This window comes from Canis lupus, chromosome 8 (assembly GCF_003254725.2).
Source record: "Canis lupus dingo isolate Sandy chromosome 8, ASM325472v2, whole genome shotgun sequence".
NCBI classification, from domain to species: Eukaryota; Metazoa; Chordata; class Mammalia; order Carnivora; family Canidae; genus Canis; species Canis lupus.
Window position 1 is genome coordinate 62,553,589 of NC_064250.1, and position 19,531 is coordinate 62,573,119.

The 19,531-nt window shown below is 42.8% G+C and overlaps 1 protein-coding gene and 1 pseudogene across 1 annotated transcript; one reads left to right on the top strand and one right to left on the bottom strand.

Moving 5' to 3' along the window:
- Positions 1-19: 19 nt before the first annotated feature.
- UBR7 (ubiquitin protein ligase E3 component n-recognin 7) lies at positions 20-18,007 on the top strand. Its single transcript, XM_025442810.3, has 11 exons — positions 20-318; positions 2,098-2,231; positions 2,895-2,955; positions 3,982-4,077; positions 6,183-6,236; positions 6,454-6,559; positions 8,838-9,046; positions 9,226-9,375; positions 10,276-10,438; positions 11,535-11,596; positions 15,785-18,007. Exons 1-11 carry the CDS (start codon positions 169-171, stop codon positions 15,875-15,877), a joined length of 1,278 nt encoding a protein of 425 aa, XP_025298595.1. The 5' UTR covers positions 20-168; the 3' UTR covers positions 15,878-18,007.
- Positions 13,475-15,583, bottom strand: LOC112656902 (mitochondrial import inner membrane translocase subunit TIM16-like; annotated as a pseudogene).
- Positions 18,008-19,531: the final 1,524 nt, after the last annotated feature.

A 19,531-nucleotide genomic window follows, 5' to 3' on the forward strand; every position in this document is an offset into this window, starting at 1 on the left:
GAGGGAGAGGAGTGACTTCCGTTTGCCGGGGTCGCTCCTCCCCCTTCCTTCGCTTCCCTCCTTCGGGATTGGCTCTTGGGACGGGGCCCCGCCTCCTCCGGCCCCGCCTCTCGCAGCCGCTTTTCCCGCCTCCGCCGGGCCGAGCGGCGGTCCCTCTGACAGTTGAGGATGGCTGGGGCGGAGGGGCCCGCGGGGCGACAGTCGGAACTGGAGCCCGTGGTGTCGTTGGTCGACGTTCTAGAGGAGGACGAGGAGCTGGAGAACGAGGCGTGCGCCGTACTGGGCGGCAGCGACTCCGAGAAGTGCTCCTACTCTCAGGTGGGCGCGCGGCCCGGGCCTCGGCTCCGCGGGCTCCCGCCGAACCCCGGTTGGCCGACCCGACTCTCCCTCCTCCCGGTGGAGGTGCGGGGCCGCCGATGGTCGGAGGCGCTCCCTTCCCAGGCCCAGCTGCCCTGAAACCTCCGCCTCCCGGGCCCTCCTTCTCAGCCTGTGACCCGCAGGGCTCCCCTCCTCCCTCGGTCTTCCCCGGTCCGGCCCCTTAGGATTCTCCGGGCTTTGGCCCTGGGGCGCCTACTCTTTCCTTCCTCTCCCGTCTCTCCTTGGTGCCTCGGCTGCTGTGACCTCTCGGATCCCGACATCTTTGTTCTTACTTTTCCCATCCCGAGAGTGTTTATTTAGGAACCTAGTGGGAGAGCCGATCCAGAGTTAAAGGAGAGAGCTCTGGATTTGAAAATCCGCCCCCCCCCCCCCCTCGGCTGGGCTCCTTGACGCCTAATCCCCTACAATTTAGTTGGACAAGTGCTGGCTCGTGGCTTTCTTAGGTGAGACGAAGCAAGTACAGAGTCTCTGCAGCCTCCCCCCTCCCGCCATGGGAATAGACCGGAACCACGACAGCAGGTGGCACTGGCAAAGGAGGGGAGGGGAGGGGGGGGACTCGCTTGAAGGGTAAATTTGGCATTTGGAAGACGTTATGAATCAGGACTTGAGGGGGTGCCTGGTAGTGTTGGGTGACTCACGTTGTATTTCTAGGTACAAAAATGGAGCAAGGTGGGTAGAAGGAAACTACACAGGATGAGAATTGGTAGGAAGAATAAGGTTATGGGAGGAGGGGGTGCGGCGTGGAACATTGGGGGATGCGGTGAGAGACCTGGGGCCATTATGTGGTGCGGCCTGAGTTCATAATACTAGTTGTCATTGTTGGCCCGTGGAGCTTACCCTGCACAGGGGTTAGGTGGTTGAATTAGCCTGGTATCTACAGATAGTCCCAGATGTTGGTGGGTATTTTAAAAACCTTTGGTCACCACTACAACAACTTCTTTTCCTGCTTTCCTTTGAAGGGGGGAAAGTGTGTATAAGCCCTTCTTGAAATGTAGTTAGCTTTATGAAACGGACTTCCTAAAAATTCTCCTTTTATTGTAGGAAAATACGTGAAAATTGCACAAATCCTGTCTCTGGCTTGGGGAAAAAAGTGAACACATGCATGTACCTACCCCCTCTAGATTAAGAACATCATGGGCATCCCAGAAGCTTCTCTGTCTCCCTCCTCTCTAGAGGAGGGTAACCATTGTCAAGACTTCTAAAAGTTTTGCCTGTTTTTTCTCCCAACTTTTGATTTTGAAAGATTTTAAATCTACAGATAAGTTGAAAGAATATACGAACAGTTTTGCACCTCTCACATGTATTCACTTTTTGCCACACTTGTTTTATCGCTCTTCTCTATATAATACATATATTTCCCCCTGAATCATTTGAAAATACACTGCAGACATCGGGGCATGCTAAATATTTCAGCATGCTTCTCCTGAAATCAAAAGGATTCTTTTAATGCATTGATTTCCTCTTTGGTGGAGTCACAAGTATGATATTGCTAACATAAACCTATACACATTCTCCTATATTTTCATGTCTTAAAATGTTGATGCAGGCCAGCTTATTCTTATTTTCAACTGGCTGGGAATTTTAAACTATCAATTTTAAGAAAAAAAAAGATGAAAATAAGCACTAATATAGGACATACGTAATGATTTGAAACATGTGACAGTGTTTTGGCATTCTTGTGTAATTATTCTCTCTTTCCATTTTGGGGCTGTCTTTTAGGGCTCAGTAAAGAGACAAGCACTATATGCCTGTAGTACCTGCACCCCAGAGGGAGAAGAACCAGCAGGGATTTGCCTAGCTTGCAGTTATGAATGTCATGGAAGTCACAAACTATTTGAGCTATACACAAAAAGGTAAAGACAGTCAGAGATTGGTACTGAATGTCTTTTAAATGTTTTGATTCTTTCCCACCTGCACTTTTTTTCTTGTTTTTCCATATAAAGTAGTTGTGCACTGGTAAAATTTAATATAATCGTTTTCTATAACTGGAGAGAACAGTTTTTCCAGAGGGCCTTTTTAAAATTTATTTATTAAGATTTTATTCATTTATTCATGAGAGACACAGAGAGAGGCAGAGACATAGGCAGAGGGAGAAGCAGGCTCCCCATGGGGACCCCGATGCAGGAGTCCATCCCAGGACCCCAGGATCACACCCTGAGCCGAAGGCAGACACTCAACTGCTGAGCCCACCCAGGCATTCCTCCTCCAAAGGGCCTTTTAAAATATAATTATTGTACAAACTCAAAGTAGTCATCTTTCTCTGCCATTATTTTACTTTTGTGTATGTGTGTGATAATAAATATTTGTCTCTGCATGTTAATTTCCAGAATTATTAAATCTTTTATTGTTATGTGCTTGGAGAAGTTTCAAAGTGGATCCATGAACAGCAACCAAGGTCACTTTTTAGATCCTAGAAACGCATTGAAAGGGAAGGGGCTATGATAATGATTTAAAGAGTAACTCATTAGATTTAAAAGAAAAGTTTAAACTGGCTCTTCCTCATTTTTTTTTCCCAGAAACTTTCGTTGTGATTGTGGAAACAGCAAGTTTAAAAATTTGGAATGCAAATTATTTCCTGTAAGTAAGCACTGTAACTTAAAATGCATTGAAAATAGCTCAGGTTGATATTTGCCAGAGTGGATAAAAACCATACATTTCCGAAAAAAGAAGTTCTCATGCTTATTCTTTGCAAATAAGCAAGTCAGTATTAGACTGTATTCCATTTTTTATTTTGTTGGAAAACTAACCTATTCAGAGCCTACATTACAGATTGCAATTAATATGAAAGATTTTGGTAGGAATGTTCTTTAAAGTAACTCAGGCTTGATTATGTTGTCCTCATGGTTTAAGGCTTTTAAAGCAAAGGGTATGACCTTAAATACAATTAATAAAAAAAACTTGAAAATAATGAACGTGAGCTAGATGGACACAGGATTTTTTTCACTGCTTTTTGTATAATAAAAACTATACTTATAGTAACATTTATGGAAGTAATAGAAATTAAGTAGAAAGTAAGGGATTTTATATTGTTTGGTCATAATTGCTATTTCCCTCCTTTGAAAGTTATTTTTGGACAATTTCCTTGCCTGCTTTTTACTTTCTAGTAATGTGGGAGCTTTGGCTATCAAAGCTGGGCATTAAGAAGTATTTAGAAATTCTAGGTCAATGTTAGTTTATATAGGCCAATCATTAATAATTATAATACATTTTTATGAGCATTTCATTATTGATATATTTGGTTTCCCTCAATTACTACAAAGAAGGTACAAAAGATTAATTGTATTGATTCTCTGTATCCTGGAAAAAGTATCCTTTTAATAGGAGTGAATTCTTTTTCTTTGAAAGTTAAAGACCAACTTTTGGGGAGGAAGATATTTAGTGCAGAAATTTATTGAATGCATTAACTTCATGCAACATGACATTTACAACATTTATGATATTATATTCATATTACTTGTATCTTACTGTATTATACTGATAATATATTATAAGTGTAATATGTCATATATATGATATTTATATGAAAGTAATTTATACTTTCATGATACTTGAAATTATAGTTAAAATTAGACCATATTATATATTGAAATTAATTTCTTTCAGGACAAAGCAAAGATAAATTCTGGCAATAAGTACAATGACAACTTTTTTGGATTATATTGCATTTGTAAGAGACCTTATCCTGATCCTGATGATGAGGTAAGAGACTGGGAGGTTAATTGGAGGTTAATACCTTCAGTTTGCACTCCTCGTCCTGTTGTCCAGTCTGGATCTCTGTAGCTGTTCAGAGGGGATTTGGGGGATTGTGAAAGGATTCTAGGTTTATCCTTTCTTGGGAGTCTGGGCTGGAGCTGTAACTGGTACAGATCTCAACTATTCTTCTCACTCTACAGCATGAGAATGAAATACCAGACAGGACTTTTTCAAGGCCAGCACTTTCTTCCTTCTTCTTTCTTGTCGCCTGCCTGCTCCACTCCCCCAAACACTGTCCAGAAAATGACCTTCAACTTCTTGCTTCCCTAAAAGAATAGAAATGTGGTTTACAGACTGGATCCTCTAAAAAATTTCAATATATACAAAATTTTTTAAAATTTTAAATTAAAAAGAAAATATACACAGAATTTTATAAAAAGTTTTTCTTCTTCCTCACTCCACCTTCTTATTTCCTCGGTATAACCACTGTTAACACTTTTTTGGGGTATATGTTTTTACCCTATTTCTGTGCGCACATAAGTGGATGTGTGTTTCAATTTGTAATTTTAACAAAAGCGAAAATTCGGTATATTCAGTTCTACAACTTGCTTTTCTCACTTATGTATATCATAGACATCTGTCCATGCAAAACAGCACAAATCCACCTTATTCTGATTGCAACCAGTATTCTTAATGCGACACGCTGTAAGTTAGTTACCTAAACGTCCTGTAGCAGACTGATGGTGTCTCATTTCTGTATTGTAAAGAAAGCTGCAGTGAACATCCTTATACAGTAATATGACTGAGCATCTTCCTGCCGGTATTTATGGATACCTAGACATAAAACTGGTAAGACATAGGATATTTATATTTCAAATTGCAGTCATGTCTGTCAAAAGAGTTCAGTCACCAACAGTAGGTGATAGTGTATCTTTCCCCACATTCTTTGTCAGCCCTACATACTCGCAATCTTTTAAAATTTTGCCATCTTGATAGGTGAAGAGCAGTTATCTTTTAAAATTTTTCTCTCCCTGATCATAAGTGAGGTTATGGATCTTTCATGAGCTTATTGAACATTTGTAATTACCTATCTGAAATGTCCTTTCACATTCTTGGCGCATATTTTGACTGGCTTGGATTTTGTTTGTGTATTTACAGATTTGAAGGAGTGTTTTTATGCTTAGAGAAATTAACCTTCTGCCTTCTTCTTGCTTTCTAGTTGTCTTGGAACTGTAATTATTGAACCAAATTATATAGAGGAACAAGTTGAAGATACGCGTTTTTCCCCTTTGAGGAGTTATAATAGGGAAAAGACAGAACAGTGTTGGGATATTAATCCGTAGATGCGAAAGCCTGGGAATGAAAGGAAAACCAACCCAAAAACAGTCTATGCCCTTTGGAATCTCATATTCCTAGCATAATTTAATTACTTAATGATTTAACTAATTCAAGTGAGGGAAATTGCTGTCCATGTTATCAAAAGACTTAATAATATTCACTTTTCGGTTTCAGTGAAATGAAGGAGTTGACGAATATAGGGTTGCCACATTCTACATTGGTCAGTTCACCTTACCTTTCTGGGTCTTGGTTTACATATAAAATGAGAAGACATTACTTAAACAGTTTTGTAAGAGTTAGATGCCAAGTAACCGAAGTGAATGAGCTTTGATGGTTGTTTCCATAATTTTTTTTTTAAGATTTTATTTATTTATTCGTGAGAGATACAGAGAGAGAGGCAGAGACAGACAGAGGGAGAAGCAAGCTCCCTTCAGGGAGCCCAAGGTGGGACTCAATCCCAGGACCCCAGGATCACGACCTGAGCCAAAGGCAGACACTCAACCACTGAACCACCCAGCTGTCCCATGACGGTTGCTTCCAAAGTGCTCATCCCAATGTAACCCTTCTGCAACACCAGTTCCTGTAAAGTGAGCTTTTTTGGCCTTGTGACCTGCTCTTTCTCCCTGTCTTCTTGACTGTTGGCATGTGGATAGCAGTTTCACAGAATCAGTAGACAATTATTTAATATCTAGTTCTACTCTTGGGCAGATTTACTTGCATCCCAGAATTCATTGTATGTACTCCTTAACATACAAACTGCTTTTCCATGTTAGATTCCGGATGAGATGATCCAGTGTGTAGTCTGTGAAGACTGGTTTCATGGAAGGGTAAGGAAAGCTTTTACTTTTTAAGGCTATTGTCTTCATAGAAAGAGAAAAGTTCTTTTCTTTATGAATTGTGCTATATTTTACATTATAATTACTCTTCTAAAAATAAACTATGAAGATATGATCAGTGTTCTATTGCAATATTTGTTTATTAATTAATGAGTATTTTGGACACTTGGAGACCACAAGAAAAATACTCAGTTTTTTGTATTCACAGCATCTTGGTGCCACTCCTCCCGAGAGTGGGGATTTCCAGGAGATGGTATGCCAGGCTTGTATGAAGCGCTGCTCCTTCTTGTGGGCTTATGCTGCACAATTGGCAGGTAGGTGTCTCTATGGCATTGGTGTGCCACAGACTTGTGCTTGTGAAATTCCTACATTCAGTCCAGAATTTTTAGCCACTGTTTTTTTTTTTTTTTAATTTAAATTCAGTTAATTTACATATAGTGTCTTATTCATGTCAAAGGGTAGTGATTCATCAGTCTTATATAACACCCAGTGCTCATCACATCATGTGCCCTCCTTAATGCCCATCACCCAGTTACCCCATCCTCCCCTCCAACAACCCTCGGTTTGTTTCCTATAATGGAGAGTCTTTTATGGGGCCTAAGTGGCTCAGTTGGTTAAGCAACTTCCTTTGGCTCAAGTTATGATGTCAGAGTCCTGGGATCGAGCCCCATGTCAGGCTCTCCACTCAGTCGGAGTCTCCCACTCCCTCTGTGCTCTGGTTCTCAAATAAATAAAATTAAAAAAAAAAGTCTTTTAGCAACTTTTTTTTTTTTTTTTTTAGATTGATTGATTGATTTGAGAGAGCACGAGCAGTGGGAGGGCAGAGAGAGAAGCAGACTCCGACACAGGGCTTTGTCCCAGGACACTGAGATCACAACGTGAGCCGAAGGCAGATTCCCAGGCACCCCTTAGCAACTGTTTTTATTTTTTTATTTTAATTTTTTTAGCAACTGTTTTTAATAGGACTCTGAGGTATAGAAAAAGTGTAAGATACACCACAAAGTGCTTCTAGATTGCTTGGGAAACTACCAAGAACAAATTTGTACTTAAGTAGCATGATAACAGAGGCTGGAGGAGACCAGAATTAGGGAAAAATGGAGGAGGCAGTTTTTGAATGGGACTTTGAAAGATAAATAGAACCAAAAGAAATGGTTCTTAAATGTAAGACATGTTATTGGTTGGGAAGGGTGGAGTAAAGTTTGTTATGTAGTGTTTTATTATACACTAAGGAATTGGCCCCAAACAACTAACTAATCAGCAATGAATGATCTTGAGGCAGTAAATAATTTAATTCAAATGCATTACTTAATTTATTTTTAGAGTGGCAGTTACTCATAGTATCTGCTGCTCTGCCCTCATGTCTTGCCCTTCTCACCTTTAAGGGAACATTTACCATATGAACTACAAACAACATAGCCATGCCTAAAATCTCACCCTACTCTTTGGTTGTGTCTCAAAATTCTTAAATTCATCGCACCTTCTTTCTGTTCATACTCTTTTCCATTACATCTCCCACTTTCCACTAGACCTGTATCTATTTCTTACTCGTTGGGTTTTTTTTGATGGATCCTCCCCATCTCCCATCTCTTCGTTTACTTCCCTATCAACAGATGACCTAGTGTTCTGTTGAATTGAAATACCAATTGGAATAGCTCCCTTATCATTCTTCTTCTCTTTTTTAAAGATTTATTTATTTGTTTATTAGAGAGAGAGAGAAGGAGAGAGAGAGAGACAGAATGTGCCAGTGTGGGGAGGGACAGAGGGAGAGAATCCCAAGCAGACTCCCCTGCTGTGCACAGAGCCTGACTAGGGCTTCAGGACCCTGAGATCATGATCTGAACCGAAACCAAGAGTCAGAAGCTTAACCTGCTGAGCCACTCAGGTGCCTTTCTTGTCTTTTTGACAGTATTTCTGCCTCTATATCCATCCATTTTTATTTCTTGCTCTCATAGAGAAGCTGGTTGTTTTTCAAAACTACCCTACCACCTGTGTTTGCAGTTAAACTTCTCCCTGCTTCTTGCTTCTTGAGATACCCCACCTCCTTTTACCATCTGCAATGTTTTTTTTTCCTTTACATATAAAGTGCTTAAGTATTGATCGACATTTTGATTGATTATTTATTTATTTATTTATTTATTTATTTATTTATTTTATGATAGTCACACACAGAGAGAGAAAGAGAGAGAGAGAGGCAGAGACACAGGCAGAGGGAGAAGCAGGCTCCATGCACCGGGAGCCCGATGTGGGATTCGATTCTGGGTCTCCAGGATCACGCCCTGGGCCAAAGGCAGGCGCCAAACTGCTGCGCCACCCAGGGATCCCTGATTTTTTTTTAAGATTTATTTATTCATGAGAGACAGGGAGAGAGGCAGAGACATAGGCAGAGGGAGAAGCAGGCTCCTCAGAGGAAGCCCAATATGGGACTCCATCCTGGGACCCCGGGATCACAACACCTGAGCCAAAGAAAGACGCTCAACCACTGAGCCACCCAGGCGCCCCATATTCTGAAATATTTTTCAATCAGACTAAGTGATTTCACTGTTTAATAAATAGGTCTGTGGATATGTATGTTTCTTTTCATTGAACCCACAGTAACCAAAGTATCTGCAGAGGATGATGGGTTGGTGCTGAATGTTGATGGAATAGGTGATCAGGAAGTCCTCAAACCTGAAAATGGAGATCATCAAGATAGTACCCTCAAAGAGGATGTTCCAGAACATGGAAAGGATGCTGTCAAGGAAGTTAAAGCAGAACAGACTAGTGAACCCTGTACCAGCTCTAGTTCTGAATCTGATCTCCAGGTAACCAATGAAATAAGAGCCACAAAAGAAATAAAGCTTTAAGCAAAATTAATTCTGTAAGCTCTATAGCTTTGGATTTCAACTGTACCCTTTGTCTCAAGAAATTCCTCTCTACAATCTAAGCTAAGAAAACTGTTAAACTGTAAAAAAACATACTTCAAAACTTAATTTTATTTCAGACAGCATTTAAGAATCAACATCTCAACATGGAATCACAGTCTAGCTGCAAACTTCAGGAGCTTAATGCTAAGCAGTTTATAAAGAAAGACACTGCCACCTATTGGCCCGTGAACTGGCGTAGCAAGTTATGTACCTGCAAAGACTGCATGGTGAGTACCTCATCAGGGTCAATGTCACTGTGTTTATTATGGACCGATGCCTCAAATAAGGCCATCTGAAAAATATATTTATGAAAGTGATGCTAGGACTATTGAGAACAGTGAGATATTTTATTATTTTGTTTATTTATTTATTTTTAAAGATTTATTTATTTATGATAGACATAGAGAGAGAGAGAGAGAGAGGCAGGCTCCATGCCGGGAGCCTGACATGGGACTCGATCCCGGGACTCCAGGATCATGCCCTGGGCCAAAGGCAGGCGCTAAACCGCTGAGCCATCCAGGGATCCCGAGATATATTATATTAAGCAAATTTATGGAATGCTACTGGCAATCGCTTGTGTAAGTAATTAAGACTCATACGGTACTTTTTATTTACTTATCTTCATTTTAGTGGAAAATAGAAATTATCATTTTTATATCATAGAATTTACTTGGAAATAAAAATTGGGGGAAACCTGGGTGGCTCAGTGGTTGAGCATTTGCCTTTGGCCCAGGGCGTGATCCCGGGATCGAGTCCTACACCAGGCTCCTTGCAGGGAACCTGCTTCTCCCTCTGCCTGTGTCTCTGACTCTCTCTCTCTCTGTGTCCCTCATGAATAAATAAATAAAATAAAATTTTAAAAAGAAATGAAAATTGGCTGAAAGTTACAGTAAGTCAGTGGTTTTTAAGTAAAGATCTCTTAGACTATACAACACCTACTGGGAAGTTGAGGAGATTTCTAGAAGAGATTTGGGCAAAAAGAAGAAATCACTCCAATTCTGTACTAAGGTTCAGGTTTTCTGGAAGTTCATCTAAAAACATTAAATGACTTTTTAGTGATTCTCATGAAGTTGACCTCCCAAGAATGACATACAGTTCTAATGGGAAACTGGTTTTATTTTTTGAAGAAAATGTATGGCGAGCTAGATGTCCTGTTCCTGACAGATGAACATGACACAGTTCTGGCTTATGAAAACAAGGGCAAGGTCGACCAAGCAGCTGACAGGAGAGACCCTTTAATGGACACCCTTAACAGCATGGACAGAGTCCAGCAAGTGGAACTTATTTGTGGTAAATGCTGTTTGAACCAAAATTCATGAAGTACATAGTTTCCTTCACTCTTAAAATATGTATAAGGAGGACCACTAATACCTGTCATTTTTGTTTAATAACAAAATTTAAAATCGGAAATGCAGAGTAGGCCTCAATTACACTTGCCTAATTGTAGTGTTGCTGGGTATTTAGCTGTTGTCAGCACTGAGTCCGAGTTCTGTACTAGGATAATTATTACATGCTTGAGAAACCTTAACATATGCTGTTTTGATTCATAGTAGATGTACAAGTAAAGAATAATAAGAAAATCGGTGTCTTTTCCATCCATTGAAATAGTTTTCACTGAACATTACAGGTCCTCTTTTCTGACGGTCCCTCAGGCTGCTCCAGGGAACCGCCAGAGGGGAAAAGCATCCCTAAGCCCTTCATTGCAGGCGTTTGCATATTTCCCCCAGCATACCCGACATATTTTAGTAATTTCCATCCCAGACAGATTTTAGTAATTTCCATCCCAGCCGGTCTCTACTTGGATGCCAACACCTCTGTGGCATTGATCATTTCTGTCTTTTATTTTTAACAATTTAATTTCCTTTGCCTGTATTAGACTAAAAGCTTTTCAAGGATGGAGGCTGCATCTGAAAGATTTTGTAGCCCTCAGGGTGCCTCATACATAATAGAAACTATTAAGTGAGTGAATGAGTTTTAAATTTAGTATTTGACAAGTTCAGGATTATTTCAACTATTAGAATTCCAGAGAGATAGGGGAGCCTGCTTCTCCCTTTCCCTCTGCCTGCCGCTCCCCCTGCTTGTGCTGTGTGTCAAATAAATACAATCTTTAAAAAAAAAAAAAATTTTCTTAGCTAATCTTTTTGGACCTGAGGATTTTTTTTTTCCTAAGAAGTAGAGTTCTAGATATCAAAGTGAAAGAACTTGGGAGAAATTAGGAGCAAGTTTCTATGCATGTTTCACTTAGAAAAAAATTTAAGGTATTAACAATACTCAAATGTTAGTGGGAAAGTACTTTGTTTTTTGTTTGTTTTGTTTTTTAGTACTTTGTTTCTAAAAGCAAATGACTTGCCTAAAGTCTACTCCCTTTTTTGTTGTTTTGATTTAGAATACAATGACTTGAAGACTGAACTCAAAGACTATCTCAAGAGATTTGCTGATGAAGGCACGGTATGTTAAGTTAAAGAACTTTAATCATATCCCTATATGTTTTAAATAAACTGTTTATTTTCTCGGATGAAGAAATGACGGTGCATCTTAAACTGGATGCTCAGGAGGTGAATGCGGGCAGAGCTAAAGGAAATCAGTGAGAGGTGGTGAAGGAATGGCCTGGCCACGCTGAAAGACCAGAGGGAAGGAGGGGTGAAGGGGCCACACGGGTCTGGAGAGAGTACATGTAGCTGAAGAGAAGGCCATCAGCCATCCTGACTCGGCCTATCCTAACCTTCAGGCAGAGATCCTTGGATGAAGAAGGAAAAATGACCAGGCAGGGAAAAGTTAATGCCAGACCCCTTTTTTGGATTATAGATTCTATAGTTGAGAATAAAAGAATTTCAAAACTGGGACTAAAACTTTTTTCTTGCTAGTAAGAGGATCTATACACTTTTAAGGGTGACACTGATTCTAAGATGTGTATATTTAAAATAGTGTTTCAGAGGTGCCTCGGTGACTCGGTTGGGCGTCTGCTTTCAGCTCAGGTCATGATCCCAGGGTCCTGGATCAAGCCCTGCATCCAGCTCCCTACTCAGTGAGGAGTCTCCTTCTCCCTCTCCCTGCTCATGTTCTCTCTTGCTCAAATAAACAAAATCTTTAAAAATTAAATTAAATAGTCTCCCTGAGGAGTTTACAGATACCTCCTGGCTCTTTACTATTCATACACTGGTGACAAAAAATTTTCTTTCTCTTTTGTTTTTTTTTAGATTTTATTTATTTATTCATGAGAGACACAGATACATAGGCAGAGGAAGAAACAGGCTCCCTGAGGAGGCAGGGGGACCCGAAGTGGGACTTGATCCCAGCACCCCAGGATCATGACCTGGGCCAAAGGCAGATGTTCAACCACTTAGCCACCCAGGCATCCCAACAAAAAGTGTTTCTGAAATACTTTTCTATCTTCCAAAGGCAGATATTAAACAAAATTTAACTTTTCTTTTCTTGGCCTAAAAGTATCCTTATAGTTGGTTTGCTCTCTGTGTTTAGACACAACTTAAGTCAGGCATGGGCCTAACAGCTGCTGAGGAAGTGTGCTGATACTTGCTGTCTTGGAAGGAGACTTGGCCAGCTCGCTTGAGGCCACTTTCTCCTTGCTCATAAATGTGGCAAGAACTTGGAGCTGCCTGGATGTCTGGACAGGGTCACAGCCCTGCCTTTCTGCAAAATGAGTTGTAAAGTCAGAAGTTTCCTAGTTGGTGTTCTCATGTTTTAGGGAATGCTCTTCACGGACCCTATGAACATCATCCTGCCTCTCAGCAGTTCTTAAACTACAGTTATTGCTGTTCCTCTGGTTAATGTAGACTCATGTTTCTCTTTTGCTAGAACTGAGAACATTCATGGGGTTCCTGGATGGCCTAGTCAGTTAAACATTTGATTCTTGATCTCAGGTCAGGTCCTAATATCTGGGTTGTGAGTTCAGGCCCCATATTGGGCTCCACACCAGGTGTGGAGCCTACTTTAAAAAAAAAAAAAAAAAAAAAAAGGAACTAAGAATGTTCACAGGTGTAACTATTTTAACCTTGGCACTATTTTTTTATATTGTAGTTGACATACAATGTTACATTTATTTCAGATGTTTATTAACCTCTGCACTATAAATAGAAATTTGAGGTCTTTCACATGTGCCAAAATATTTTTTTTTTTATTGTTTGTTCCATGACATTACTAACTAGATCTTTACAAAAACAAATAAGAGCTTTCAGCTACAATCAAGTTAATCTGCTTTGGTTGTATTTGTCCACATAAGATAAAAAGTTCTAGATGTTCTCAGATGATGGACTGCCTTTTATTTTATGTTTGTGTTTGACTATAAAAGAACACTTAGAAACTACACAATTTCTTTTTTTTTTTTTAATATTTTATTTACTTATTCATGAAAGACAGAGAGAGAGAGAGAGACAGAGACAGAGAGAGAGAAGCAGGCTCCATGCCAGGAGCCCGATGTGGGACTTGATCCCAGGACTCCAGGATCATGCCCTGGGCCAAAGGCAGGCATTCAACCGCTGAGCCACCTAGGCATCCCAAAACTACACAATTTCTGAGACAAACCAAGAAAATGATTTATCATTGTTTATTCTTTAACATTTCTACTGTGCATGTTGGCTATGACCATTTGAGAGTCTAGAAGCTAAAAATTGCACCCTCTAATTTGCTTGCTCCCCTCTCCCAATATCCTTGTAGGTAAAATTCTTTTTTTTTTTTTTTAATGCCTTTCAGTGTTTAGTGTTGGTAATGCAGCATAGGGATAGATCCTTTGAGTTGGAATTTCTACATGTCCTGTATATTAGCATTTTTATAAGTGAATTCCCAAGCCATTTAGCAAATGTATTAGAGCTTTGAGCTTCCGTGTCTCGAGTGGATTAGCTACCTAGATCTTGAATCAGGGGTTCTGATTCCTCACTAGTTGACCAGCTGTCTCACTCTTGGTGCTTGCAAAACTGGTGTATCAGTTACTAGTCTGTGTCGTTCTTTCATTTAGAGGATTAATAAGTATCCTGTCATCCCAAGGAAGTTATCCAAGTAGGCATGGCTGTTTGTGTACTTTAGCCACACTTACCTTTGGGGAGTGAGAAGGAGAGTTTCAGTTAATACACAAGTATTTATCTACTTTCTTACCTTTCCCCCCTCTCTCCCTCTTGCTCACCTGTATTCCCTGGGCTTTCTTTTCCTCTTTTTCTTTCCCTCTGTTCCTTCATAACAGTAAGAATGTGTTACCTTTGTACTTAAAAAGTAAATGAACAACCTGTCTCTTTTGATGGACTTCAGGCAACAGGTAGGTCCCATCAGCTGGCTAGACACTCTTGTGAGCAGAGACTCCTTCCAGGGTGTCCCACTTCTTCATCCATATTACCCCACTTACTTTATTTTCTCATTTCTAGTATCTTATTTTGCTAATATCATAAACACCTTTGTATGATGTCCTAATAATCCTTTTTCCAAGGAAATGGAAGATAAATTTCTCTTTGCATAAAATGGATATTCCATTTCCTAAGAGTAACACTTCTTTATTTTTGGCCAGTTACTCTTTTTATGTAGCAAACATTTCTAATTTTGGACTCATGAAGAGGGCGACATTTTTGGTTCCTTTTTTCCAGTAAAGGAGAAAACACAAATCTCAAAGCAAAACAGACTCTGTTTTCTGTGGGCACTCACACGGAGCTGAAGGATCTTCCCAAGAGACAGCTGTGGTCACGAGAGAGGGCGCTGGTCTTGAGAGACCTTCAGGGTGCTCGGTTATATGCTGACTTTGCCACTTTCTCTTCAGCCAAAGGACTTACTATGGGCCAGGCCATGTTTTACAGGCATTAAATCTGATCTGATCTCTCAACAACCCTGTTAGTCAGATAGGTGCTGCTTTTACCTCATTTCATGTGAAGGGGCCAGAGTGGGTGATGGCACCCGTGATCAGCCCTGCTCTCCTCTTCCTCTTTACTGTGTGACTCTGACCAGGCCTGCGTCTGTGCACCTGGAGAGGCTCTCTATAAGATGGAGACAGTATAATCACAGATTAAAATAATTTTTTGTGTGTGGAAAGGACATTTATTTATCAAACTGTAAATCAGAAGGGGTAGGCAGGGTATAATAGGAGGAGCTGAGTGGTCACGTGTTAGGCATCTGTTCCTTCTCTCTGTCCTCCTGGGCCTGGATCCTGAGCTCCTCAGCTCAGGCCACCTTGGACCACAGGTAGGAGCCACCCACAGATACATCATTCGCTTTGAATAGGTGTTCATAGTTCTTCTGGATCTCCTTGGGGCTCAGCTTGAGACTTGGGGACTCTGCTGGGCCTCCTGGAGGCTGAGGCTGGACAGGTTGGAGGTAGCCACAGATTGGTGTCAAGCCCATCCTGGCTGCAAACTCCTGCCACAGGGCTCCATGCAAAGGCCGCGCCTACCACTGCACCCCCATCACGATGATCTGGGCCAGGTGTTTGGCCCTGGTGGCTGCTCTACCTCAGCATCACAGGCTCCGGCCTTCTGGCCCCGTGGCCCCAGCTCAAGGGTGGCCGGTGTGTCCAAGGTCAAGGGAGAGATCACATTAAAATAATTCATATCAGCAGTATTGTTCACCTTGTCTGTGACTATTATGACCAGTTATTGCCAACCTGTAATGCGTGCCCCTTTCCTAATCTGTGCTTCCCATCAACAGGTTGTTAAGAGAGAGGACATCCAGCAGTTCTTTGAAGAATTTCAGTCGAAAAAGAGAAGAAGAGTGGATGGGATGCAGTACTATTGTAGCTAGAGTGGGGGTTGGCGCCTTCTCAGCGCGGCCAACTCGAAGGCCATTTACTGTGCCAGGAATAAAAGAGGCGTATCTCACATCTGGTCCTGTTCCAGCCTCTCCCTAAAGAGGCCTCCCCTCCGACCTTGAGCTTCCTTTTCTCCCCAGTTCCAGTTAGCCACACGGTGTATGCCGATCTGACAACCAGCACCCTGACTCCGCCAAACACGGCTCATTCCTCAGACTGCAGGCCCGCCACCCGACTACCAAATAACCCCCAGGTTATTTGCTTAGAAGTTTGAAGAAGTTTGATTGGGTTTTGAGAAAGTAAACTAGTTTCTTTTCTAACGACTGGTTCTTTAACTCCTGACGTGTCCGCCCTGCCACAGAGCTGTTGTCTCCGGGACCTGCTGTGCGGGGCAGGCGGGGCACCCTTCCTGTCCGCAGAACCCTGCCCGGTGCCTTGGGTTGGAGCCTCCTCGGGCCTGGTCTGCCTCCTCCCACACCCCTGCTCTCTCGAGTGTGGTCACAGTGGGAGGCATCTCGAAACTTGCTTCTCCTGGGCCCAGCCTCCAGGAGAGCCCAGGCTGAGGGTTTTCTGGGCTGGTTGCCTGTCACAGGCAGGGAGGTTGGCCCATGGCAGGATCGAGGAAACCAACCTTTGTTACAATTTTTACTAATAAATTCAAAGTGAAATTTTCCTTCACAGTTCTCCTGGCACTAGAACATTAGGATTTCAGTACTGTAGTGCTCGCAGGGCTTCCTGGAGAAAATTCGCCCGTGTGCTAGTCCCTCATCTGCTGCTTAGAAAACAGACCGGGTACTACCCTGTGAAATCTTGGTGGTTTACGAAGTCCTCTGGATTTCTTTCTATTATCAGGGATATTCATAAGCGTATAGTAAAAACGGACCTATTTTGATATTGTTCTGTTATGAAAATGTTATTAGAACCCCAGTAAATTATTATTTTTCCCTTTAAATCTGTGTTGAAGAAAAAAGATCCTGGTTTAGCTTGTAGCGAGCAGGGCGGTGAGTGCCCTGTTCCGGAAGAGGCAGACTTGTGTAAGAGATTCCAGACTAGACCCCAGCTGCACAAATGATGAGCTTTATGTAAATAAATGTTCGTGTCCACAGCTGGTTCTCTAATGACCATGAAATCTGCTTTTGAAGAACCTTGTGGAATGTTGTATAAAACCCCATGTTTGAGGGGAAGTCTCCTTTCAGTTAGTAGGAAATCTCTCTACGGCCCTCAGTCTATGTGGACAACAGCTTTGCTAAACACAGCCCTCAGTTGCCCTCCGTGTGGAGCAACACGGTCTCTTGTGACAATAGATGACAAGCCTTCAGGTATGTGGCCCTAAGTACTGGAGGCATTGAGGCCATAAAGTACATTAATTTTCCTTCATGTGTCCAGTTGCAAATACCAATCCCTGGATGAGATGAATTTGGCCTAGAGAACCTCAAAGAAAATGGTCCAACCCCCAGTTTTCTGCATCAAGCCTCCTAATTCCAGATCCCCTTGTGTGATGTGTAGAGCTGGAAGGTCTTGTGGCCCAGGAGATGCTGGTGTGCCCTGAGCTGGCCGTGTAGACCCGTGAAGTTGCCAAGCTCAGGGCATCTGGGAGATCGTGAACAGTCAGCCCCAGCTTGGGAACTCCTTTCCAAGCCTGAGGAATTCCGCGGGCCCTCTGCAGGGTTGTGCCAGCACACAGCCATGGCTTGTAACTTACCGTCTTCACAGACATTTGCTCTAACTGCCATGAAGTTCCTGGCACCTGTGACAGGTCGGGGCCAAGTCTCAGAGGCCACGCGTTACTGCACAGCCCAACGTACGCATCACCCAGTGCAGAAGGGCTCTTTTAGAAAGGTACTGATCCTTCTTTTACATTAACCAGAAAACCTCTTTTTTTTTTCTTACCTATGTTCACAACTAGTTTTCTTATTGACCATAATGGACGGTCTCTTCTTGTAGAGACTGATTCTGGCCAACATGTGGCAGTTGAGATAAATGCATGTTTTATGCAAAACAAGAATACGATAGTTGCTTTTAAGGAATTCTGGCATTGTATGTGCATTTTTGTAGAATTGTTACTGGACTTACATACTTTAATCAGGTTTCTGTAAAATTTAAATAAAGCCAGTTCAACAAAATAGCAGCCTTACAGGTTGTTTGTATTCAATCTTGAAATGTGCGCAGCCTCCCTCTGCAGGTTATAAGAAAAAATGAATGTAACGTGAGTGTCATAGCAGCCATTCCCGCCCTGGGGTCCTGCTCAGGCAGGGACTTCTCTCCTGCTGTTCTAGGAGACGTGGCCCGATCTGAGGTCCGGCCGCAGGCTTCCTGGACTGCCCGGGCTTTACAACCTCCTCCTTATTTCAAAAGCAAACATGAAAACAACCCAAAAAGCCAATGTAGAGGCCCATGTTTGGCCTCTCCCCTGCTCTTGCTTCCATGGGAATTCTTCAGACCGGTGTGGTCATCACCATGGTGAGCCGAGCGCAGCTAAAGTGCTGTCTCCAGTCCTGAAGCTGCCACATGTCTGAAGACGCAGGATTATATAATCCTCAATGCCAGCAAAGCTGCAGTTCTCCTGCTCCCAGACCAAAGGACCCTAGTGGGGCGGAAGGAAATTGAGAGCAATCCAAGTACCGCAGGACCTTGGTGGTGACCTTGGTCAGCTCCCCAGTGAAGAGGAGTGTGGTCTGGGGAACGTGGGAAGTACAGCAAGCCAGCCCGGTTCCCAGAGGCCGGCGAGACTGTCTCCCAGTCAGGTCACCTTGAAGTGGCTGCTGGATGCAAGCCTTGGTCTGAGGAGGCATCTGGCATCTGGCACTGGGCCAAAGCCAGATGGACCTCACTTGCCCCCTGCCGAACCACGGGGTGTTAGATGTGTGTCCTCCGCTTACAATCCCAGGATCACTCAGTTGGAAGGGACCTGAGAAGTGCCCCAGTCTCACCTTCTGTCAGGACAGGAGGCCCTCATTCACGGATGTACCTCATAGGCGACCTGTGCTGCTCGTTGCCACTGGGTCCCAAGGTCTCCCATGCTTTGGGTGGCAGTGGCCCAAGGTGGCCTGGCAGTGGCCAGGTGGTCTCTGGCCTGCCACGCCTGCCACATGATCTGAGGGGCATTGACCACAGCGCTCTCAGCTGCTGGCATCTATCGTGTGGGCACTGCAGGGGGTCAACACCATGGAAGGCGAAGAGAAAGATTCGGTGATTTAGACATCGAGCCGCTGGGCTAAGCCTTTCCCAAGGCTTGTGCAACCAGCAGACCTTTCTACGTTTGCTTGTAGTGTCAGAGTGCTCACGGCCTCACATGGCACTCCTCCTCTTTCTCCCAGTCCTTGATGTATCTTCCTGGACAGAAAGGCTAGCTGCTGCTTCTGGACTTTTCCACTGGCTTCCCATCCAAATCTTTGGTGTTTCCCCAGGGATTGCTCTGGCTGGAGTTGGGAGAGCTGTTCCTGGCACTCTCGGGCACCTGTGCTGGTGGCTCCGCCCTGATTCCCCCAGCTGGAGACTCCCCCTTGGGTTTCCCCTCAGCCATCTTTCCTCCTGTAAGGGCTCCTGTGGCTCCTGCTCCCCCACTCGCATCTCAGTCCCCTGGCTTCCCTCTCTTGCCTCTGCCTCAGGCCTGAAGCCTCCTCAATACAGCTCACCTGTAATTAGAT

Excerpts from the sequence above, each read along its gene's own strand:
- UBR7 (XM_025442810.3), top strand. The coding sequence starts at position 169 with ATGGCTGGGGCGGAGGGGCCCGCGGGGCGACAGTCGGAACTGGAGCCC. Across the intron at positions 319-2,097 it reads AGAAGTGCTCCTACTCTCAG|GGCTCAGTAAAGAGACAAGC; the intron begins GTGGGCGCGCGG and ends GCTGTCTTTTAG. Across the intron at positions 6,560-8,837 it reads TTATGCTGCACAATTGGCAG|TAACCAAAGTATCTGCAGAG; the intron begins GTAGGTGTCTCT and ends TTGAACCCACAG.